Source organism: Melanerpes formicivorus, unplaced genomic scaffold (assembly GCF_026170545.1).
Source record: "Melanerpes formicivorus ecotype bairdi unplaced genomic scaffold, bMelFor1.0.p_v2 SCAF_158, whole genome shotgun sequence".
Lineage (NCBI taxonomy): Eukaryota > Metazoa > Chordata > Aves > Piciformes > Picidae > Melanerpes > Melanerpes formicivorus.
Window position 1 is genome coordinate 158516 of NW_027142510.1, and position 23920 is coordinate 182435.

Consider the following 23920-nt stretch of genomic DNA (forward strand, 5'->3'; position numbering starts at 1 on the left):
GCCGAGAGGAAGACTCTGGGGCTGTGGGGGCTGGGAGGGGCGGGGGGCGTGGGGCTGAGGAGGGCTCTTTGTGGGGGTGGGGGGCAGTGGGGCTGGAAGCAGCCGGGGGGAGGCCTGCGGTGCCCGGGGCTGGGTGTGGACAGGAAGGGACTTGGGGCCGGGGAGGGGCTGGGGTCGGCGTGAGAGGTGGGGGGTGATGGGGTGGGGGGGGTGATGCTGGGGGGGGTGATGCCGGGAGGGGTGATGGGGTGGGGGGGTGATGGGGTGGGGGGGGTGATGCTGGGGGGGGTGATGCTGGGGGGGGTGATGCCGGGAGGGGGTGATGGGGTGGGGGGGTGATGCTAGGGGCGGTGATGGGGTGGAGGGGTGATGCTGGGGGCGGTGATGGGGTGGAGGGGTGATGCCGGGGGGGGTGATGCCGGGGGGGGTGATGGGGTGGGGGTTGATGCTGGGGGGGGTGATGGGGTGGGGGGTGATGCGGTGGAGGGGTGATGGGGTGGGGGGTGATGCGGTGGGGCAGGGCCGCGGGGTGAAGGCAGCGCTGGGGGAGGCCCCTGGGCGGTGGAGGGGGTGAGGATGAGGAGGCTGAGCCTGCGTGGGAGGCAGCACGGGGGGGGCTATGCGCTGGGGCCGGCGCCGTGGGGTGCCCTGGGCTGAGCCTCCCCGCGGGGGCTGAGCTGTTCCTGGAGCAGGAGCCGGGGGGGGCTGCGGCGAGGACCCTCCAGGCGTGGGCCTGAGGAGGCTGAGCCCCCTGCAGAAGGTGCTGGGAGGGGGGCAGGGGGCTCGGGCCCTGCCTTCTCGGGGGGGCTGCTGCCAGGGGAAACTCGACTCTGCTCCCCGGCACTGAGCCGTGAGTCACTCGGCCTGCCCGGGGGGGCAGCAGGGCCTGGGGCCCTGGGCACAGAGCAGTCTGAGTATCATTTGCCTTCAGGCAGGGAGGGGGGAGGGTGGCACCCCCCGGCCCCCCCCGGCACAGACAGCTTCTCCTCCCTCGCATCCGGCGCCGGGCAGGGAGCAGGGAGCTGGGCAGGGAGCAGGGAGCTGGGCAGGGAGCAGGGAGCCGGGCAGGGAGCAGGGAGCTCGGCAGGGAGCAGGGAGCTGGGCAGGGAGCAGGGAGCTCGGCAGGGAGCAGGGAGCCGGGCAGGGAGCAGGGAGCTCGGCAGGGAGCAGGGAGCCGGGCAGGGGGCAGGGGGCCGGGCAGGGCGCAGGGAGCTCGGCAGGGCGCAGGGGGCCGGGCAGGGGGCAGGGGGCCGGGCAGGGCGCAGGGAGCTCGGCAGGGCGCAGGGAGCTCGGCAGGGGGCCGGGCAGGGAGCAGGGAGCTGGGCAGGGCGCAGGGAACTGGGCAGGGCGCAGGGAGCTCGGCAGGGCGCAGGGAGCTCGGCAGGGCGCAGGGAGCTCGGCAGGGCGCAGGGAGCTGGGCAGGGCGCAGGGAGCTCGGCAGGGCGCAGGGAGCTCGGCAGGGGGCCGGGCAGGGAGCAGGGAGCTGGGCAGGGCGCAGGGAACTGGGCAGGGCGCAGGGAGCTCGGCAGGGCGCAGGGAGCTCGGCAGGGCGCAGGGAGCTCGGCAGGGCGCAGGGAGCTCGGCAGGGGGCCGGGCAGGGAGCAGGGAGCTGGGCAGGGCGCAGGGAGCTCGGCAGGGGGCCGGGCAGGGCGCAGGGAGCTCGGCAGGGCGCAGGGAGCTCGGCAGGGGGCCGGGCAGGGAGCAGGGAGCTGGGCAGGGCGCAGGGAACTGGGCAGGGCGCAGGGAGCTCGGCAGGGCGCAGGGAGCTCGGCAGGGCGCAGGGAGCTGGGCAGGGCGCAGGGAGCTCGGCAGGGCGCAGGGAGCTCGGCAGGGCGCAGGGAGCTGGGCAGGGAGCAGGGAGCTCGGCAGGGAGCTCGGCAGGGCGCAGGGAGCTGGGCAGGGAGCAGGGAGCCGGGCAGGGCGCAGGGAGCTGGGCAGGGAGCAGGGAGCCGGGCAGGGCGCAGGGAGCTCGGCAGGGCGCAGGGAGCTCGGCAGGGCGCAGGGAGCTCGGCAGGGCGCAGGGAGCCGGGCAGGGCGCAGGGAGCCGGGCAGGGCGCAGGGAGCTGGGCAGGGCGCAGGGAGCTCGGCAGGGAGCAGGGAGCTGGGCAGGGAGCAGGGAGCCGGGCAGGGCGCAGGGAGCCGGGCAGGGCGCAGGGAGCTGGGCAGGGCGCAGGGAGCTCGGCAGGGCGCAGGGAGCCGGGCAGGGAGCAGGGAGCCGGGCAGGGCGCAGGGAGCCCGGCAGGGCGCAGGGAGCCCGGCAGGGCGCAGGGAGCCGGGCAGGGCGCAGGGAGCTCGGCAGGGAGCAGGGAGCTCGGCAGGGCGCAGGGAGCCGGGCAGGGCGCAGGGAGCCGGGCAGGGAGCAGGGAGCTCGGCAGGGAGCAGGGAGCTCGGCAGGGAGCAGGGAGCCGGGCAGGGCGCAGGGAGCCGGGCAGGGAGCAGGGAGCCGGGCAGGGCGCAGGGAGCCAGGCAGGGGGCAGGGGGCCGGGCAGGGGGCAGGGGGCCGGGCAGGGCGCAGGGAGCTCGGCAGGGCGCAGGGGGCCGGGCAGGGGGCAGGGGGCCGGGCAGGGCGCAGGGAGCTCGGCAGGGGGCCGGGCAGGGCTCAGGGGGCCGGGCAGGGCGCAGGGGGCCGGGCAGGGCGCAGGGGGCCGGGCAGGGCGCAGGGAGCTCGGCAGGGCGCAGGGAGCTCGGCAGAGCTGTGGCACCTGTGGGAGGCAAAGTGCTGTGGGAAGGCAGAAGGGCTTCTGGGGAGCTGTGTGCTGCTGGATGGGACTGGAGCTGTGAGCAGTCCCAGGGGAGGTCCTAGAGTCACTGACAGTTGATCTGAACTGTGAGCTGAACCTGAAAGGCAGAGGGCAGGAGCTGGGCACCATCCTCATCCTCACAGAGGGCTTGGTGAGAAGGGATGGCAGCCTCATCTGGGCTGAACCAGGCAGCTCTTAGTTCTTAAGGGCTGGGCCTCCTCCTGCTCTCCCACAGCCTGCTGGGGGACAGTCAGGAGGTCTCTTCCCCTTTCCACAGGCCCCAAACCAGCTGCTGCTTCATCCTGGTTTGTGGTTAGAGACCAAAGCCTTGAGACCTGCATCTGTCTCCCTCCCTGAGGCTCCCTGGCAGAGGTGGCCCAGGGTGGCAGTGTCACAGGACTTGACAGCAGCCTGGCCCAGCAGCAGGGGGAACTGGGCGACTCAGAGTGGTTTGGGTTGGCAGGGGCCTTCTAGATCATCTCACTGCTCATCTGGGTGGTCTTGGAGGTCTCTTCCAACCCAGCCTATTCAATCAGTCTCTCTTGGGTGGTTTTTTTGCACCCTGAGCCCTGCTGCCTCCTTTCTGGAAGCATTTGGGGCACCCCCTCAGGGAGCAGGCTGTGGGTGTTGGTGAAGGGGGCGCTGCTGGGGAGGCCTGGCTGTGCTGGGCTCTCTGCTTGCTCAGCTGGGTCCCCTGGGCAGGTTGGAAGGCAGCCATGCCCCATTCCTGCTCTATCCCTTGGCCCTCTTGCCCCCTCTGTGAGGAAGAGGAGAGCCCTCAGCTCTTGGCTGGCTGTGGTGCTCCAGCACGGGGCTGAGTGTCCAGGGGCAAGACCCTTTGAGTCTCTTTTGCTTGCAGCCTTCCTGCAGGATCCCTTCAGCTCCTGGCAGGCAGCTCTGAGGCCCCCCTGGAGCCTTCTCCAGACTGAGCACCCCCAGCTCCCTCAGGCTGTGCTCACAGCAGAGCTGCTCCAGCCCTGGGCTCAGCTTTGAGGCCTGACCTGGACATCAGCAGTTCCCTGCCCTTCAGATGAGTGTTGGAAGGAGGAGGGCAGGAGCCAGGATGCTCACAGTGGTGCCAGGGTCCTCTGGCAGAGGCTCTGGCAGCTAGGAAGTGAGGGAGGCTGCTGTGGTTTTGGGGCCTCCCCTGACCCAGACCATTTCCTGAACGAGAGCTGAGTTTCCCTTTGGCAAGCAGAAGCTGCCTCTCTCCCTCCCCTGCTCCCTGGGGTTGTTGGAAGGGGCTTTGCTCCCCTCCCCAGCACCCCTCTGAGCCCTGCAGGCTTCCAGAGCCTTGCCTTTGGAGCTGGAGGTGACTGAATGCCTCTGCTGCTGCTTCCCTCTGCTCCCCCAGAGCTTCCTTCCCTGGGAGGTGTCCCTGCCCGTGGCAGGGGGCTGGGCCTGGATGCTCTCTGAAGGCTCTGCCAAGCCAAGGCAGGCTGGGGCTCTGTGCTGGGAGCTGAGGAGGGTTCCCCTGCAGTGGCCAAAAGGAGGTGCTTGATCCACACCAAGGGTGTGCTTTGCTCCAGGGGAAACAGGAAACCACTCCAAGCCCTTTCTGGGGGCTCCCTTTCCCTTCCCCCCGAAGTATCCCACTCCTCCTGCCCTTGGTGACTGTCTGAGCACAGTGATGGTTGACCTTACCTCACTGCCTCCCTGTGGGCTCTGCTTTGCTTACCCAGCAGAGCGCCAGAGGGCAGGGACTTCCCTCCCAGTGACCCAAATCTCACTCCTCTGGGAGTGAGTCTCAGGCTTCTGGGAGAGGATCACTTCCCTGCTCCCAAATTTAGACTGGAGATGAGGAAGGAATTCTTTAGAGGAAGGGAGGGGAGAGCCTGGCACAGGTTTCTCAGGGAGGCTCTGGATTCTCCCTCCCTGGAGGGGTTCCAGGCCAGGCTGGATGAGGTCCTGAGCAGCCTGGGCTGGGGGGAGGGGGCTTGGAGCTGGCTGAGCTCTTGAGGTCCCTTCCAACCTAAAGCATTCCATGATTGTTTCTCCAGCTTGGAGCAAGACCTGCAGGAGGCCAAAGCAGCTCCAGGTTCCTGCTCCTTCTTGACTCCCAAGCCGCTCCCTGAGGAGGACCAGAGAGTTGGTGTCTGCTGGGTTGTGGTTGGGGAGCAGGAGGCCTCCTGGGCTCAGGGAGGTGCCAGGGGGAGATGCTGACAGCTTCTCACTCAGTGTCCTTTTGATCTTCAGAGCTTCCCCCCTTGAGTCCTTCCATCTGCCCTCTGCTCTGTGCCTCCCCAGCCTGGGCTGCTGAGGCCATCAAGCCCCTGGGGCTGCTTCCTTTGCCTTGGAGGCCTTGGGCTTTGCAGTGGCAGGGGGAGGCTGCTCCCAGTCACAGAATGGTGCAGGGGTTGGAAGGGACCTCTGGAGATCATTCAGTCCAAGCCCCCTGCCAGAGCAGGGCACCCAGGGACACAGCAAAGAGGTCTTGAAAGCCTCCAGAGCAGGAGGCTGCACAGCCTGCTCCAGGCCTCCAGCTGCCTCCCACTGTGGAAGCTTCTCCTCATGTTCAGAGATGCACAGAAGGGGTTGGGTGGGAAGGGACCTTCAAGATCAGCCAGCTCCAAGCCCCTGCCATGGGCAGGGACCCCTCCACCAGCCCAGGCTACTCAGGGCCTCATCCAGGGAGGGGGCAGCCACAGCCAGCCTGTGCCAGGCTCTCCCCAGGGGCTGATGAAAATGCCTCTGTGCCTCCCTGCACACTCAGGCAGGGCTTTGCCTGCTGGAGCTCTGTGACCACAGCCCTGGGGTCAAGCTCTGCAGATGAGGCCTGGAGGAGAGATCTCTTCCCAGCCCTGCTGAGCTCTGTTGATGTTGGCCTGGAGCTCCCAAAGAGTTCCTGGCCATGGAGCCCTTTGTTTCTTCCCTGGGAGAAGCTCCAGGCTGTGGAGCTGGAGTTTCATCTGCTGCCCTCAGCCATGGCCTGGGATGGAGGTGCAGGCTCAGACCCCAACCTCTCTGCCACCTTCTCACTTCTCTGCTGCCGCACTGCAGAGAGCCAAAGGTGTTGCTTGGCTTTGAGGGTGGATTGGGCTGATTTCTGGGTGCCCTACCACTGTCCACCTCTGTGGCCACCTTCCTCCCACCCCTGGCTGCTCTCTGGGTGGCTTGGCCACACTGAGGTCCTGAGGGAGCAGCTGGCTGGGGAGGGAGAGATTGAGGCAAGGGTTTCATGTTTCTGCCAAGCAGCCAGGAGCTCTGAGATAAGGTTACTGAGATTGCTCCTCCTGGGGCACCTCAGTGGTGTCCTGTGACTTCCAGGAGTGTCCCACCCTGCATCACCAGCTGCAGCAGAAGGCCCCAGGGGAGAGGGTGGGAGGGGTGGTGGGGCAGGGCAGCACAGGAATTCTTGTTGGGACTTCTCCTGCCCCCATCCCTGCCCCACAAGCTCTGGTGGGGGTGGGACAGGGGAGCCCCCCCAGGGGCTGTAAGGTGCTGGCTGGACCCAGGTGGTTTGGTTTCTTTCCCCTTCTGCAGCTCTCAGCTGTTTGTGCTGCTCGGTGGTGTCCTTCCCAAGAGGTAGTTGTGTTGCATACAGCTGCTGCTTCCCAAAGCATGATGGCAGCCCCCCCAGCAGCCCTCCCAGCAGCCCCCCCCAGCAGCCCAGCCTTGGGGTGCCCCTTGCTGGCTTTTGGCTTCCCAGGAGTGGCCAAGCCTGCTGGGTTTCTGCCTCCCCCAGCCGTGCTCCTGGTCCCCAGCAGTGCTGCTGTGCCTGAGGTGTGGTGTGGAAGCTCTCTCCTGACCCAGCCTGCTCTCTGCATCCTGCTGGCCCCCAGCAGGCATGTTCCAGAGGGGTCTTTCTGCTTTGCTTTTGGCTGTGTTTGCATTTGGAAGGAAAGAATCCCTGCTGCTGTTCCCTTTGTTGGGAAGGGCTCCCCCCAGCAGGCTGCTCTGGGGAGGGTTTGAGGGACAGCAGGCTGCATGTGGCCAAGGTGGAGTGGTTGGGTTGGAGGACCCCTCCCCCCCAGCACAGGCTGCTCAGGGCCTCATCCAGCCTGGCCCTGAGCACCTCCAGGGAGGGGGCAGCCCTCAGGCTCCCTGGGCAGCCCCAGGCTCCCTGGCAGCCTGCTCCAGACTCTCCCCACCCTTGCTGTCAAGAAGTTCTGCCCCATCTCCACTCCCAGCCTCCCCTCCTCAAGCCTCAATCCCTTCCCTCCTGTCCTAGCACAAGAAGCCCTTAGGGAAGTTGCCCTCCCAGGCCATGGCTGCTGTGCCCACCTTGGGTCACAGAATCATTAAGGTTGGAAGAGTCCTCTGAGATCATCAGAGAGCCACAGAAAGGTGGAGGGGCTGGGAGGGGCTTCTGGAGATCATCCAGCCCAAGCCTCCTGCCAGGGCAGGGTCACCCAGGGACCAGGAGGCTCCACAGCCTCTGAGGGCAGCCTGCTCCAGGCCTGCAGCAGCCTCCCAGCACAGAGTTCTCTCCTCCTGTTGAGGTGGAGCTTCAGGGCTCCAGTTTATTCCTGCTGCTCCTTGTGCTGTGCCTGGACCCCCTGAGCAGAGCCTGGCTCCTTCCTCTGGCCCCCACCCCGCAGTAGTCCTTTATTCACAGGATCTCCTCTCCAGGCTCCTGCCCAGCAGCTCCATGCCCCCAGCCCTGCAGTGGGATGAGCTCAGGGCCAACCTCTGCTGGGCTGCTGCTCTGCTGGGCTGACCCTATCCTGGGCCTCTAGCAGCCTCCTCCTTGCTTACAGCAGACAGGCTCTGACCCACAGCCCTTCTTCTAGGGCAGGTACTTGGCCAAAGCATTGGGCAGGTGCCACCAGCTTGGCTTTTGCAGGCTGCTGTGGCCTCCCCAGCTTGCCACCAGGGCTGGGGAGAGCAGACTGCCTGCTGCTGGCTGCAGACAGCCCCCAGCAGCTCAGGCAGACAGCTCAGCTGCTTGCTCAGGCTGATCCAGCTGCCAGTAACCAGCCCTGAGGGATGCTCTGAAAATGGTCCCCAGGGATTGCTCCCAGAGGCAGGGAAGGAGAAGGGGGGGCAGCATGGATTGGGTTTGTGGCTCTCTAACCCTTCCCTGTGTCCTTTGGGCTGGTTTAGCTCTTCAGGAGGTTGAACTCTGACTGCTGGGAGGGGTTGGGAGTCAGTGATCTCCAGAGGGCCCATTCTGGGCTTCCCTCATTGCAGAGCTGTTGAGGCAGCTCCAGAAATAGCTCTGGTGGTGTGATTTCATCTGTGTCAGGTTGGTGTTGTTGGATTTAACACCTTCACTTCTCCAAGCAGTGTGGGGGAGGGCTCTAAGCCTCCCCCCAGGCCTCCCTTTGCATGGCAGTAGAAGGAGATAAAGGAAGCACTTCTGTGTGGAAGCCCTGGAGCTGTGTCCTCTGGCCTCACCCAGCAGCACTGCTGGGGCTGCAGGGAGGTTGGGGTTTGTAGAGAGTACAGAAGGGGCTGGCTTGGAAAGGAGCTCAAAGCTCAGCCAGCTCCAAGCCCCTGCCATGGGCAGGGACCCCTCCCCCCAGCCCAGGCTGCTCCAGGCCTCATCCAGCCTGGCCTGGAACACCTCCAGGGAGGGGGCAGCCACAGCTGCCACAGAAGGCAGAGCTTGTGGGGACACAGCCTGGAGAGGATGGGAGCTGGTTGGAGCCACTTGGTGTTTGTCACAGATTTGTTTCTGCTCCCTGGGCCCCTCTGTACTGAAAGGAGAGCTTGGGTCCCTCAAGGAGGCTGGAAGGAGCCCTGCCCTTGCTGTGTGGGACCTGGGGGAGGTGCTCCTGGCTGAGGGCAGCTTTGCAAGGCTGTAGTCTTGGCTGCCACTGCAGATGAGGCTGAAGGAGAAGCTGAAGGAAGCTGTCTGGGCTGGAGGCACACAGCAGATCATCTGCCTGGCTGGGGCAGCAGCCATGTCCTGGAGCTCCTGGGCTCAAGCTGCTGGCTCTGTGCTGTAGGCACTGCAGGGGGGCAGAGCCACCATGGTGGCTGCTGGCTTCTCCTTGCTGCCTCCAAACCAAAGCTCCTAAAGGAGAAAGAGCATCAGCTGGCAGATGCTGAGCACCGGGGGGGGGCAGGAAAGTTCCTGGCCTTGGCTTCAGCTTGGAGGAGGTCCTGGAAAGGGTTCTGAGGTGAAATGTGCTCAGCACAGCTCCTGAAACACTGCAGAGCTCTTGGCCCTCTCAGTCCTGATCGGTAGATGGCACAAAGCCTCCCCTGAAGGTGAGGAACCACCTCTGAGGGTGGTCCTGTGGCAGAGCCAGGTGAGTGGGGGCAGGGCAGCCCCTCACCCACAGCTCTGCCCCCAGCCTGGGTAAGCAGAGCAGCATTTCCTGCTGGCTTCCCCAGGATCCCTCCCTGCTGGAGGAGGAGAGGCTGGGAAGAGAGCAGCAGTGAGTCAGGGATGCTTCAGATGCCCTCAGAGGTTTGGTGGAGCCAAGCTGTGGCTGTGTCAGCCTGGCAGGGCTGCACCCTTGCTGAGTGTGGCTTTTTCCTTGACAGGATCATCTACCTTCAAGAAGTCCCTCACCCCTGAGGTAAGTTTCTGCCCCCCAAGCTGCTTCATCTGCTGTGCTCCTTGGCCAGTCCCGCTCCAGCCAGAGGGGAAGTGGGCAGCAGTGAGGGCAGTGAGCTGCAGGTGCTCAGCTGGGGAGCCAGACCATTTCTGCTGCCTGAGGGAATCTCTGCTCAAGCCCACACCTTCCAGGCCCATGGACTCCCAGCCTGGGCTGGGACCTTCAAGCCCATCCAGTGCCACCCCCTTGGCGTGGGCAGAGACATCTTCCACCAGCCCAGCTTACTCAGGGTCCCATCCAGCCTGGATCTGAGCACTTCCCAGGCTTGGAGCCTTCACAGCTTCCCTGAGCAACCTGTCCCAGTGCCTTCCCACCTCCTGGGGGAGAACTTCCTCTTCATGGCTCACCTCAGGCCAGCCTCTTCCAGTCTGAAGCCAGCACCCCTCATCCTGTCACCCCAGGCCTCTGTACAGAGTCCCTCCCCAGCTCTCCTGAAGCCCTTTTCAAACCCTGGAGGGCTCCCTGGAGCCTTCTCCAGGCTGAACAGCCCCAGCTCCCTCAGCCTGTCCCCACAGAGGAAGTTCTCCAGCCCCTGGAGAATCTTTGTGGCCTCCTCTGGCCCCACTCTGACACTTCCATGTCCGGGGGGGGGTGGGGGGTGGGGTGCTCCAGAGCTGGACAGAGTGCTCCAGAAGGGTCTCAGCAGTGCAGAGTGGAGATGCTGAATCACCTCCTTTGACCTGCTGCCCAACTTGTCCTGGAACTGAGCCATTCTGCCACCCAACCAGCCTGGAGCTGCCCTGCCATGAGCAAGGAGTCCAGCTGGTTTGGGCTGAGAGGCTCCAGAGAGGAGCTGCCTGTGTGAGAAGCTGATGAGTCAAGGCAGCTCCTGGGCATGAATCAGAGCAGGATTTGCCACCTGCCTAAAATGTTTCCTCCAGGCCCTGGCTGTGCTGGCAGAGAGCAGGAGGCTGGGCTGCACTTAAGCCAGGCTTTAAGCAGGCCCTGATCTCCTTGTGATCAGGAAGAGGCAAAGCCTCTGGGCTGGTCCTGCATCTGATGAGATCTCCAACCTTGGGCACCCAGCAGTCACCTGATTGCTTGTAGGCACTTCAGTGCTGTTGCTGCCCCAGAGCCATGCCCCTGTGCCCACAGGGGGCTTAGAGCTGCCCAGCACAGGCTGCATCCTTGGGAAGGGCACAGGGATGGTTCTGGGCAGCCACCAGCCTCAGCCTTTTGTTTCCTTGCTTCTTACCATCTTCTGCTCTGACCCTAGATGCCAGGAGGTTCTGGGCAGCCAGGCTCACAGACAATAAAGAAAGGGCACAGAGGAGTGGACTCCACGGGGGAGACCACCTACAAGAAGGTGAGTGGCTTCTGGCCCAGCTCAGGGGGCTGCTGCCATGCACTGAACCATGAAGGGCTTAGCTTGGAAGGGGCCTCAAAGCTCAGCCAGCTCCAACCCATGGGCAGGGACCCCTCCCACCAGCCCAGGCTGCTCAAGGCCTCATCCAGCCTGGCCTGGAACACCTCCAGGCAGGAGGCAGCCACAGCCTCCCTGGGCAGCCTGTGCCAGGCTCTCCCCAGCCTCACTCTAAGGAATTTCTTCCTCCTCCCCACTCTGTCTCCCCTCTCCCAGCTCAAAGCCATTGTTCCTCATCCTCTCACTCCCAGCCTTGTCCAAAGCCCCTTCCCAGCTCTCCTGGAGCCCCTTCAGCTCTAAGGTCTCCCTGGAGCCTTCTCTTCTCCAGGCTGAGCAGCCCCAGCTCTCCCAGCCTGTCCCCACAGGGGAGGTTCTGCAGCCTCTGATCTTGGTGGCCTCCTCTGGCCCCTCTCCAACAGTTGAGCTCTTTGCATTCTCCCTGACCCTGGAGCAGCAGCATGGCTCAGGAGGTTTGATGTTAGAAGCTTGGGGGTGTCTGTGACAGTGGTTGAAAAAGGTGTCAAAGGAGAGCACCCCAAGGGCTTGTGGCTGCTCCTCAGCTTCCCTTCTGTAGCCTTCTGAAGGGGATTCTTTCCCCAGCTTTGCCCCCTGGCAGCACTTCCCCAACCCCTTCTGGCTCCTTGGGTGCTGTCTGAGCTCTCTGGGCCCCCCAGCTCTTGGGGCATTCCTGGACTCAGCTCTACAAAGGGGAGATTGTTTGGCTGCTGGTGGAACAAAAGCCTAAATGTGAGGGTCTGGGGGCTGCTGCCTCCTGTCTGTTGGACTCCTCAGGCTGGGCCAACTTCCTCTGAAGGGAGGTCAGCTTGGGGGAGGTAGCTGATGGCTTGATGTGGACCCTTGAGTGCTTTGTGTCAGGCAGGCTTCTGGTCTGCAATCTCTAATCCAGATGTGTCCCAGCTGCCTGTCAGGCATGGGGGGGAAGGCAGGAACTCACTTGGTGCTTCTGCAAGCAGCCAGCTTTTGTGTTCCTGCCCTTCTGGAAGCTGCTCCTCTCATCAGGACTGCATCTGGCTTTCAGCTTCCCCTCAGACTCAGAAGATTGGAGAGCAGCAAGAGGAGAGAAAGCTAGGAGCCAATGGAGAGTCCCTGGAATTGCTCCTTGCAGAGGGCTCAGAGACCTGGGGGCACACCCCAAGGGATTCCTGTGGGAAGGGGACTCAAGCAGGCTGCTTTCCAGGCCCTCCCACTCCAGGGGTGCCGAGTTGTTTGTCACAGTGCTTTGCCCTATGGAAGTGACAGAAACAGGCAGGCAGCTGCTCAGCTGCTGCTGCCTACAGCAGAGGGAAGGCCTCGTTCCTTGGCAACCTGGACCCCTGGCTCTGCTCTGGGCCCTGGGGATCAGGGCTGCTTCCAACAGGGAGAGCCTCCTGGGAGCTCAGGACTGGGGCAGCTGAGTCCAGAGCTCTTTGCAAGCAGCTGCAGCTTCTAGAGGGTGAGGGTGGAAAGAAAGGAAGGGGAAAAAAGGATGGAAGTGAAGGAGGAAAGGAAAGGATGGGAATGATGGGAAAGAAGGGAAGGAAAGAATGGGGAGGGGAGGGGAGGGTGAGCAGGTCTTAGCTGCTGTGAACACAGCAAAGCAGAAACATTCCCACTGCTTCCCAGGGCTGCCTGGAGGATGTGTCAGGGGACACAGCTTGAGCTCTTTGTCTCCCAGATGCTGCAGTGTCCCCTGGCCAGGAGCTTTGCTCTGGGGGTGACTCCTTGCATGTGGCATGGAACTGAGCTTAGCTTAAGGAGACAAACAGAGAGGATCTGGCAGGTGAGGCCTGGATCTTGTCCTGGGCCCAGCTTGCTTGCTGAGTGAGCCAAGTGACACAGGCAGGAGCTGTGTGCACCTGCTGTGCAGCCTCAGCCTCGCCAGCAGGATGGGTGCCTCTGGGAGCTGGCAGGATGGGTGACAGTGGGGTGCTGAGCAGCCCTCAGCCAGGCTGCCTGGGAGGGACAAGCCCAGAGCATGAGCCATGGTCTGAGATGGTCAGGAGCTTCAGGGATGCAACCCCTGCAGGGCTCCCAGCAGAGGGTTCAGCTCTCTGCTCCTTTTGTGTGAGCACAACTCTGAGCTCTGCCTTCCAAAGCCACCACTTGGAGAGCCAGGAGGAGTCTGACAGCACCAAACAGAAGCTGTTGTGTGCTGGCTGTGCCCTGTGAGTTTGTGTGCAAGGTGGGGGAAGGCCAGCTTCAGAGTGCTGCAGGAGCAAGGTGCCAAGAGCCTGTTTACTGCCAGGGAGCCCAGAAAAGCTGTCCCTGGGTCCTCCCCATCCAGCTCCAGGGTGCAGGAGTAAGTGCTGGGAGAGGATGAAACGAGGGCCAGCTGGAGGCTGGTTCCAGCTCAAGTCCTTTACTGTTCCAGCACCCAGAGTGCAGGGGTGGAGCAGGATGCTCTCAGGGATGTTCCATCCCCAGGGAAGCTGGGACCAGTAGGAGTAAAACCCTCCAGCTGCTGGTGCTGTCTTGAACTGGGGGGGCTCAAACTCCATCATTGCTGTTTTCAGCCTGCTGCTGCCTGTGTCTAACTGCTGCTCTCCACCCCTCCAGACCACCTCATCTGCCTTGAAAGGAGCCATTCAGCTGGGCATCACACACACGGTGGGAAGCTTGAGCACCAAGCCCGAGCGCGACGTCCTCATGCAGGACTTCTACGTAGTAGAGAGCATTTTCTTCCCCAGGTCAGTGCTTGCTTGCTCCTCTCTGCTGCTGTGCTGCTTGCTTGCTCCTCTCTGCTGCTGTGCTGCTGGGGAGCAGGGGTAACTTCCTAACCCTGCCTGCACATGAGGAAGCTCCACCAAAATGTAAAATTAGAGAACCATTAAGGTTGGAGAAGACCTCCAAGATCATCCAGCCCAACCCAACAACCCCATGGCCCCAAGTGCCTTGGCCACAGGTTTCTTGAGTGGGGACTGCACCACCTCCCTGGGCAGCCTGTTCCAGTGCCTGACCACTCTTGCAGGGCAGAAATTGTTCCTCATGGACAACCTGAACCTCCCCTGGAGCAACTTGAGGCCATTTCCTCTCCTATCACCTGAGACTGGGGAGCAGAGCCCAACCCCCCCCCGGCTGCAGCCTCCTCTCAGGGAGCTGCAGAGAGCAAGGAGGTCTCCCTCAGCCTCCTCTCCTCCAGCCTCACCACCCCCAGCTCCCTCAGCTGCTCCTCTCCAGACCCTTCCCCAGCTCTGTTGCCCTTCTCTCGCCCTGCTGCAGCCCTCAAAGTCCTCCTGGCAGTGAGGAGCCCAACCCTGACCCCAGGCTTGCAGCTGTGGCCTCCCCAGTGCCCAGCCCAGGGACACAATCCCTGCCCCTCTGGCAGCACCTTTGCTGCTCCAGGCCAGGCTGCTGCTGCCCTTCTTGGCCCCCTGGGCACCCCCTGGCTCACCTCCAGCTGCTGACACCACCCCCAGCAGGTCCTGTCTCTACTGGGCAGTTCCCAGCCACTGCCCTTAGCCTGGAGCCTCGCTGGGGTTGCTGTGACTCAGGGGCAGGACCTTGTTGAAGCTCATCCCATGGAGCTCAGCCATGGCTGCAGCCTGGCCAGGGCCCTGTGCAGAGCTTCCAACCCTCCAGCAGCTCCGTTCCCACCCAGCTCTGTCGTCCTCAACCTTCCCGAGGGTGCAGCTTCGCTGCCAGAGGACCCAAGTGCAGGACCCAGCACTTGGCAAGGGCTTTTGGGGTGGCTCCTCCAGAGCTATCCCAGACTCCAGCCTCTGTGTGTGCTTCTGCCCCTGCTCAGTGAAGGCAGCAACCTGACCCCAGCTCACCACTACAACGACTTCCGCTTCAAAACCTACGCCCCAGTGGCCTTCCGCTACTTCCGGGAGCTCTTCGGCATCCGACCCGACGACTACCTGGTGAGTCGGGCCCTGGGGGTGGCCCTGCTTGGTGCTGGCTCTCTGCTCTCTGCCCTCATCTCCTGGAGCCCGTGCTGAGCTCTGGGGGTGCCCCCTGGGACCCTGGGCTTGGCTCTGCTAGGGTTGCATAGGTTGGCAGAAGGGTTTGGGTTGGAAGGGAGCTCAAAGCTCAGCCAGCTCCAAGCCCCTGCCATGGGCAGGGACCCCTCCCACCAGCACAGGCTGCTCAAGGCCTTGAACACATCCACAGCCTCCCTGGGCAACCTCTTCCAGGCTCTCTTCACCCTCAAGAACTTCTTCCTCATCTCCAGTCTCAGTCTGCCCTCCTCAAGCTCCATCTGTTGAAGAGGAGGAGGCTTCAGTGCTGCAGTTCCCTGTTAATGGCTGCCTCACCTGTCCCTCACCTTCTCCTCCCCAGTACTCGCTCTGCAACGAGCCTCTCATCGAACTTTCCAACTCTGGGGCCAGTGGATCCCTGTTCTACGTGTCCAGCGACGACGAGTTCATCATCAAAACGGTTCAGCACAAGGAGGCTGAGTTCCTGCAGAAGCTGCTGCCTGGCTACTACATGGTGAGTGCCCCTGCAGGCTGGGAGGGGTCCCCACACACCCAGCACGACAGAGACAGCCATGAACCAACGTGAGCAGCCTGGGTGCTGAGTCTGGTGCCCTGGGCAGCTTGGACTTGGTGACTTGGGGCAGCTCTGCTGTGGGGACAGGCTGAGGGAGCTCAGCTTTAGGTTGGATGTTAGGAACAAGCTCTTCACTATGAGGCTGCTGGGACACTGCAACAGGCTGCCCAGGGAGGTGGTTGGGGCCTTATCCCTGGAGACACTCAAGGTGAGGCTGGACAGGGCTCTGGACAGCCTGATCTAGTTGGGGATGTCCCTGCTGACTGCAGGGGGTTGGGCTGGATGACCTCTGGAGCTCCCTTCCAGCCCAGACCATTCTGTGACTCAAACCCTCTCTGAAGGTCACAGGCTGCCCCAGCTCTGAGCTGTTTTCTGCCTCCTTCCTGTGCTCCTCAGGGATGTGAGACTTTGTCTGGCAAAGTTCTTCTTGGGTGTCCCCTCTCAGGGCTGTGCTTGGCTCTGGCTGTGAAGGCCCAGAGCTGGAAAGCTCCTGCGCTTCAGGGCAGCTTTGAGAGTGAAGCTCTCTTGGTGGCTACATGATGGCACAGGCTGCCCAGCGAGGTGCTGGAGTCCCCATCCCTGGAGGTGGTCAAGAAGCCTGTGACCAGGGATGGTTTAGTGGCCATGGTGGGGTTGGGTTGAAGGCTGGATTCTGATTCTCTGACTCTCTGATCTGTGCAGAGCTGAGGGGGGCAGAGGCAGAGGGTGTGGAGGCCTCACCCAACGCTTCCTCTGCCCCTCCTCTCCTGGCGACTTCGGCTTCCATCTGAGACACGCAGGGGAGGAGTCGAACATCTCTGGTAAGCAGAGCAGCTTGGAAAGCCTCAGCTTTTCTCTCTTTGGTGCTTGCAGAACTTGAACCAGAACCCCAGGACCCTGCTGCCCAAGTTTTATGGCCTGTACTGTGTCCAGGCCGGGGGCAAGAACATTCGCATCGTGGTGATGAACAACCTCCTGCCGCGCTCCGTCAAGATGCATCTCAAGTACGACCTGAAGGGCTCCACCTACAAGCGCCGAGCCTCCCAGAAGGAGAGGGAGAAGGTCTTCCCCACCTACAAGGACCTAGATTTCATGCAGGACATCCCTGATGGTCTCTTCTTGGACTCTGACATGTATAATGCACTGTGCAAAACGCTGCAGAGAGATTGTTTGGTGAGTGGAAGGGAGGAGGGGAGTTCGGGGAGGGCTCTGGGGAGCAGGGCTGGGGAGGAGCAGCTGAGGGAGCTGGGGAAGAGGAGGCTGAGGGGAGACCTCAGTGCTCTCTACAGCTCCCTGAGAGGAGGCTGCAGTGAGGTGGGCGTTGGGCTCTTCTGCCAAGGAACAAGGGACAGGACAAGAGGAAACAGCTTCAGGTTGCCCCAGGGGAGGTTTAGGTTGGACGTTAGAAGAAACATCTTCCCTGAAAGGGTTTCCAACTACTGGCCCAGGCTGCTCAGGGAGGTGGTTGGATCCCCACTCTTGGAGGGGCTTCAAAGCTGCAGAGCTGTGGTGCTGAGGCATGGTTTAACCCCAGCCTTGGCAGGGTTAGAGAATGGTTGGACTGGACGATCTCAAAGAGCTCTTCCAACCAGAGGGATTCTGGTTTATGACCTTTCTGCCCCTTCCCACCACAAGGGGATGGTGGCTGCCAGCCATGGAGCCTGTTGATTGACAGAACACACATTGGTGGTGGTGGTGTAGACAAGAAGCAGGACCTGGACCCCAGCTGTGTTCAGTATTTCCAGCCAGACTTTAACCCAGGACTTTGCTGCAGGGTGGAGGAAACCCTCTGTGCTGAGCTTCAGCTCTGAAGCAGGGCAGGAGCCAGGGAGAGGGGCAGGAGCCAGGGAGAGGGGCAGGGGCTGTGAGACCGAGTCTGGTCTCAAGGCTGGGTGGCCCTGCAGGTGTCAGTGTCCTCCTCTGCTGGCACTCTGAGAGGGGTACTACTGATGGCTCTTCCCTAAGCCCCTTTGGTGGCTGTCCATGAGCTGACTCTGCAGGAGCCATGGCTTAAAGTCCCCTCCCCGGGCTCCGAGCCGGAGGCAAAGCTGCTGACAGCACTTCCCCATGAGCCTCTGCTCTGACTTTCTCTGGGCCTTGCAGTTCTGACCCATCCTTTTGTTGACTTTCCTGCCCAGGTCCTGCAGAGCTTTAAAATCATGGACTACAGCTTGCTGGTTGCCATCCACAACATGGACCTGGCCCAGAGGGAGCAGGCCATGGCCGCCGGCAGCTCCCAGGCCGACACGCGGCGCCCCGCTGCCCAGAAGGCTCTCTACTCCACGGCCATGGAGTCCATCCAGGGGGAGGCCCGGAGGGGAGGCACCATAGAAACAGAGGACCAGTAAGTGTGGTTCAGGTGCTCTTGCTTTGCTCTCTTAGGGTCATAAAATCATGGAAGAGTTTGGGTGGGAAGGGGCCCTCAGAGATGCCCTGTAGCCAGCAGGGACATCTCCATCTACAGCAGGCTGCTCCTGGCCCCATCCGTGGTGCCACAGTGTAGAGACCTTTGAAAGTCATCTTCTCCATAAGCAGGGACATCTTCACAGGATCACAGGCTGTTAGGGATTGGAGGGGACCTCCAAAGGTCCTCCAAACCCCCTGCCAGAGCGTAGAATCCAGAGCAGGTCACACAGAACACATCCAGAGGGGGCTGGGAAGCCTCCAGGGAAGGAGACTCCACAACCTCTCTGGGCAGCCTGCTCCAGGCCTCCAGCAGCCTCACACCAAACAACTTTCTCCTCCTGCCCTCCACTTTGTGCCTCTTGGCCTAGGCACCACTCAGCAGATGCCAGCCCCAGACTCTTGCCCCCCACAGCCCCTGCAGCTCTTGCTGAGCATTCAGCAAATCCCCTCTGGGGCTGCTCTGCTCCAGCCTCTCAGCCTCAGGCCTCTCAGCCTTTGCTCCTCACAGAGCTGCTCCAGGCCCCTCAGCAGCTTCCCAGCCTCCCCTGGACTCTCCAGTAGCTCCCAGGCCCTCTGCAGCTGGGGGAGCCCAGAGCTGGCCCCAGCACTCCTTGCTACAGCTGACACTGAGGCCACCCCAGGCTGCAGGTGATGTTTGACCTCCTCTCCTCTCCTCTCCTAGGATGGGAGGGATCCCAGCTCGCAACGCCAAGGGGGAGCGGCTGCTGCTCTACATCGGCATCATCGATGTGCTGCAGTCCTACAGGTCAGAGCCCTGCTGTGCTCTCACCTCAGGGGCAGAGAGCAGTTTGCACCATGGCCTGCCCACTCTGCTTTGGCTTTCTAGAAACAGTTGTGACTCCAGTCAGCCCTGACTTGTCTTTGTCCTGACTCCCAGGCCCATAGCAGGTTGGAAGGGACCTCTGCCAGAGCAAGGTCACATAGGGCAGGTCACACAGGATGCTTCCAGATGGGGCTTGAAAGTCTCCAATGAAGGAGGCTCCACCACTTCCCTGGGCAGCCTGTTCCAGTGCCTGACCACTCTTGCAGGACAAATTCTTCCTCAGAGCCAACCTGAACCTGCCCTGGGGCAACTGAAGGCCATGCCCTCTTGTCCTGTCCCTTGGCACAAGAGCCCAGCCCCCTCTCAGGGAGGGCTGTAGAGGGCAATGAGGTCTTCCTCAGCCTCCTCTTCTCCAGGCTGAACAATCCCAGCTCCCTCAGCTGTTCCTCCCCAGCCCTCTTCTCCAGACCCTTCCCAGGTCTGTTGCCCTTCCCTGGCCCTGCTGCAGCCCTCAAGGTCCTCTGGCAGTGAGGAGCCCAGCCCTGACCCCAGGACTGCAGCTGTGGCCTCAGCAGTGCCCAGCCCAGGGGGACAACCCCTGCCCTGCTCCTACTGCCCACACCATTCCTGACACTACTGATGTTTGTGGTGTCCTCATCACTGTGGCCAGAAGCCAGGCTGGGGCCTGAGCCACCAGGAGATGACACAGACAGGGAGGACTTGGTGTGAAAGTTGTTCCTCATCCTTTCTCAGGTTTGTCAAGAAGTTGGAGCACTCCTGGAAGGCTCTTGTCCATGATGGGGTAAGTGGGAAAATCTCACTCTGGAAGTTGTTCAGCAGGAGCAGCAGGGTCTGTGCATGGACTCACAGAGGCACAGCAGGGCTCAGGTTGGGAGGGACCTCAGAGCTCATCTGCTCCAACCCCCTGCTGTGGGCGGGTTGCTCAAGGCCTCATCCAGCCTGGCCTTGAACACCTCCAGGGAAAAGGCAGCCACAGCCTTCCTGGGCAGCCTGTGCCAGAGTCTCACCACCCTCAGACTGAAGAATGACTTCCTCAGCTCCACTCTAACCCTGCTCTGCCTCAGCTCCAAACCATCCCCCTTGGCCTGGCTCAGACCCCCTCAGCCAAAGTCTCTTTGCAGCCTTCCTGCAGGATCCCTTCAGGTCCTGGCAGCAGCTCTGAGGTCCCCCTGGAGCCTTCTGCTCTCCAGGCTGCACAGCCCCAGCTCCCTCAGGCTGTGCTCCCAGCAGAGCTGCTCCAGCCCTGGGCTCATCTCTGTGGCCTCCTCTGGCCTCACTCCAGCAGCTCTGTGTCCTCCTCCTGCTGGGGACAGCAGAGCTGGAGGCAGGATTGGAGAGCAGAACAGAGCAAAGGGGCAGAATCCCCTCTGCTGCCCACACTGCTCTGGCTGCAGCCCAGGACAGGGTTTGCCTTTTGGGCTTCTGTTGGGGCTGTGCCTGCTCCTTCTGGCCACAGGACTCCTCCAGCAGGTTTCTCTCTGTCCCCTTGGGTACAAGGTTGACTTTCTAGGCCCTCTCTGAAGGGTTGGGTTCAGGACCCCTGCTCATCTGCTTGTTCCTCCCCATGTAGTGATCATTTGTATCCAATCCCTGCTGTTTGTAGCCAAGCTCCTGCTGAGCTTCTTGCTCATCTGCTGGCCCAGGCTGTGCCCTTGATGCTTGTGCCTTGGCCTTTCAGGACACCGTCTCAGTGCACAGACCCAGCTTCTACGCAGAGCGGTTCCAGCGCTTCATGTGCAACACAGCCTTCAAGAAGGTCCCACGTGAGTGCCTGCCCCTGCCCTGCCTTCCTGGCCTGGCTCCTGCCTTCTCTCTGCTCAGCAGCTCTGCTTTGGAAGAGGCTCCAGAGGACACCACCAAGATGATCCAGAGGCTGGAGAGCTTTCCCTGTGGGGGCAGGCTGGGGGAGCTGGGGCTGTTCAGCCTGGGGAGGAGAAGGCTCCAGGCAGACCTCAGAGCTGCCTGCCAGGACCTGAAGGGCTCCAGGAGAGCTGGGGAGGGACTCTGGACAAGGGCTGGGAGTGGCAGGATGAGGACAATGGCTTTGAGATGGGAGAGGGGAGAGTGAGAGTGGAGAGGAGGAAGAAATTCTTGATGATGAGGCTGGGGACACTCTGGAACAGGTTGTCCAGGGAGGTTGTTGCTGCCTCCTGCCTGGAGGTGTTCAAGGCTGGGCTGGAGCAACCTGGGCTGGTGGGAGGAGTCTGTGCCTACAGCAGGGGCTGGAACTGGATGATCTTGAAGGTGCCTTCCAACCCAGCCTGTTCTAGGACTCCCTGAGAGCTTTGGGAAGTCCCTTGTGCTAGGTCTCTGTGCTAGTTTTAGGCTTTGCCTTCAGAATTCAGCTGCAGATTTTGAGCAGAAAAGGAGAAATCAATCACTGCTGGGTGCAGAAAGGAAACCAAATCCCTTGGCTGGGTGTCTGGGGCGAGGGAAGCTGCACCACAGCAATGCTTCACACTTCATTGCCATTCCCATCCCTTTGCTCTCTGGTGCTCAGCTTTTCATCTCTGGCTTGTGGGTTCCAGCCCCAGGTTCCATGGGCACCAGTTGTTTTGTAATGTGGGGGGCTGGAGTTCCTCCCAGCACTGACTGCAGCCAGACCAGCTCAGCCAGAAGAGATGAGGCTGTGTCCACAAGCCAGAGCTACACCCTACAAGGGATGCACTGAGCAGGGACAACCTTGGCAGTGTCATACAGCTATCTACAGCTAGCAAACACCACCAACCCCCTGCTCACAACACCAGGGAAGCCTGCTCCACTGCCCCCCAGTGCCCCACAGGAGAGAGAGGAGTTGAGGGAAAGCAGTGGGTTAGACTTAGGCCAAGGTCAGGCAGAAGCAGGTTGTCTTCTCCCCAGCAAAGCAGAGCAGCCAAGATCAGGAGAGAAGAGCAAAGGGATGGGAGTGGCAATGAAGTGCGAAGCATTGCTGTGGTGCAGCTTCCCTCACCCCAGACACCCAGCCAAGGGACTGGTTTAGAACAGTCTTTTGGTTTCCTTTCTACACCCAGCAGTGATTTATTTATCCTTTTCTGCTCAAAATCTGCAGCTGGATTCCAGAGGCAAAGCCTAAAAGGACCACAGGGACCTCCTCCTTCCTCCCAGGTTATTGCCTCAGAGGTGTGACTGAGTATCATAGTATCAGTCAGGGCTGGAAGGGACCACAAGGCTCAGCCAGTCCCAACCCCCTGCCATGGGCAGGGACACCCCACACTAGATCAGGCTGCCCAGAGCCTCATCCAGCCTGGGCTTAAACACCTCCAGGGACAGGGCCCCAACCACCTCCCTGGACAACCCATTCCAGGGCTTCACCACTCTCATGGGGAAGAACTTCCTCCTCACCTCCAGCCTGAATCTCCCCACCTCCAGCTTCATTCCATTCCCCCTAGTCCTATCACTACCTGAGATCCTGAGCAGTCCCTCCCCAGCCTTCATAGGAGCTGCTCCACCCTTCGCAGCACAAGCTTCCTGCTCAGACTCTTCCTGCTGGCAGGTGGCTGTGGGGGCCCTTCAGCCCCTCTGCAGGAGTCAGAAAGGTGCTCTCTCTTTCCCTCTTGTCCTGCAGTGAAGCCTTCCCCCTCCAAGAAGAGTCGCTCTGGCACGGCGCTTCCCCGGCGGAGCTGCCAGGGGGCGCTGCCCTCCCAGCCCGCCCTGGCCTGCGAGACGAAGGCTCAGATGACCACAGAGGTGGATGTGGAGCAAGGTTGGTGTCTGGGCTGAAGAGCCAGAAGTCACTTTCTCGGCTGGTGTTTGTCTGGGGAGGTTCTTCTTCCCCTCTGTGCTGCCCTGGTGAGGCCACACCTGGAACATTGGATCAGATGGAGAGAGATCTGGGGAGGGCAGAGCAGAGGCTGTGAGGATGATGAAGGCACTTGAACAGCTCTGCTAGGAGGAAATACTGAGAGCCCTGGGGGTGTTTAGGCTGGAGAAGAGAAGGCACCCTGGTGCAGAGAGCTGCCTGCAGGGTTGGCTCTTCACTGCTGGGCTTGGCTTGGGTGTCTCAGGTGGGGTCCAGTGTAGTCCCCAGCCCTGGCCAGCATGAGAGCTCGTGCCCCACGGTGCCACTCTGCTGCTGCTGGAGCAGTTTGTGCTTCAACTCAGGTCCCCCCCTCGGCCGCCCGGACCTGCTGCCCAGGACGCTGCCGGCGGACGAAGCCAACAGCGACTCCATCGCCACCACCCTCTCCACCTCCTCCCTGGGCAGTGGGGGCCTCAACTCACCTGCAAACAGGTATCTGGATGCTCTGTTGCATGGCAGGAGGAGTTTGGGTTGGCAGCTCCCAGGAGGTCTGTGTGCTGATGCCTGGGGCTTTGGCATGGCTGCGTTTAGACCTCTTGGAGTGCTCCGGGGCAGGGGGAGGAGGTTGGGTGGCGTGGGGGTGAGCATGAGTAAGCCAGGGGCCTTGTGTCCTTGTCCCTGCTTGCAGCCCCTTGCCCAGGATGTGATCTTGCACCTTCAGCTCGTGGGGTGCCTGGGGGGTCTCCATGGCTTTCGGTTCCTCTTGTGTCCTGTGCTGGTTTGCTCTGGAGCAGAGGCAGTTGTGAGCTGGCAGTGCCATGGCTGCCAGTGAGGTGATGCTGCTGCTCCTGCTGCTCTTCTCAGAAGGTTGGGCTCTTTGGCACCTGCTGAGTGGGTCAGTGCTGAGCTTGTGCTTCTCCTGGGGAGGGGAGGCTGTGCAGGTGTGGTTTGAGATGTTTGGGAGGCTGAGGTGCATGGAGAGCCCCAGGGGAGCTGGGGGCTGCCTGTGAATGCTTGAAAGCGGTGAGCAGAGCAGGGACGAGGAGGAGCTGTGGTCAGAGGATGAACCCATTAGCAGAGGTTGTCCTGAGGTGGAACAACTCTGTTCTTGCTCTGCCTGGAAGCCATCAGAAACCACCTTCCCCACTCCTGCCCCTGCGTGGTGCCAGCTCTGCCCTGAGCTGCAGGAGCCCAGGACACAATTGTCATGAACATCTCTTAGCACCACCTGGAAAACGTGGGAGACTTCTTGGGAGGGATCCTAAACCAGAGCTGCTCCTTCCCAGGCCATCAGCAGCATGCCTGAGGTGTCCTTTCTGCTTCCTTAACCCTGGGTCTCTCTCCTTCCATCTCCACGTAGGTCAGTGGGCGTGCAGGTGCACAAAGCTGACAGCTCAGCAAAGGATTTGACCAGGACAGCTCCTGGCACCTTCCTGTCTAGGTGAGGGCAAGAACCAGACTGCCCAAAACCTTCCCCTGGATGGAGGAAATGGCCTCAAGTTGCCCCAGGGGAGGGTCAGGTTGGCCATGAGGAACAATTTGTGTCCTGCAGGAGTGGTCAGGCCCTGGCACAGGCTGCCCAGGGAGGTGGTGGAGTCCCCAGCCCTGGAGATGAAGTTCAAGAAGCTGTGGCCATGGCAGCTGGGGCTGTGGTGGTGTTGGGTGCATGTTGGACTGGATGAAGACAGACTGAGAGTTGGGGCTGCTCAGTCTGGAGAGGAGAAGGCTCCCAGGAGACCTTCTTGTGGCCTTCCAGGATCTGCAGGGGGCTACAGGAAAGCTGGGGAGGGACTTGTTAGGGTGTCAAGGAGGGGTAGGACTGGGGGGGATGGAGCACAACTAGAGTGGGAGATTCAGATTGGATGTGAGGAAGAAGTTGCT

The 23920-nt window shown here is 61.8% G+C and overlaps 1 protein-coding gene across 1 annotated transcript in view; it reads left to right on the forward strand.

Moving 5' to 3' along the window:
• The window catches only part of LOC137457055 (putative PIP5K1A and PSMD4-like protein), a 39695-nt gene that overhangs the window by 458 nt on the left and 15317 nt on the right, over positions 1-23920 (forward strand). The window contains exons 2-14 of the mRNA XM_068168839.1: positions 9180-9214; positions 10470-10559; positions 13173-13303; positions 14362-14479; positions 14898-15050; positions 15963-16262; positions 17228-17433; positions 18178-18261; positions 19033-19081; positions 19979-20063; positions 21866-22003; positions 22402-22531; positions 23400-23480. Coding sequence (XP_068024940.1) covers positions 9180-9214; positions 10470-10559; positions 13173-13303; positions 14362-14479; positions 14898-15050; positions 15963-16262; positions 17228-17433; positions 18178-18261; positions 19033-19081; positions 19979-20063; positions 21866-22003; positions 22402-22531; positions 23400-23480 — 1600 coding nt within the window. The remainder of the gene's footprint in view (positions 1-9179; positions 9215-10469; positions 10560-13172; positions 13304-14361; positions 14480-14897; positions 15051-15962; positions 16263-17227; positions 17434-18177; positions 18262-19032; positions 19082-19978; positions 20064-21865; positions 22004-22401; positions 22532-23399; positions 23481-23920) is intronic.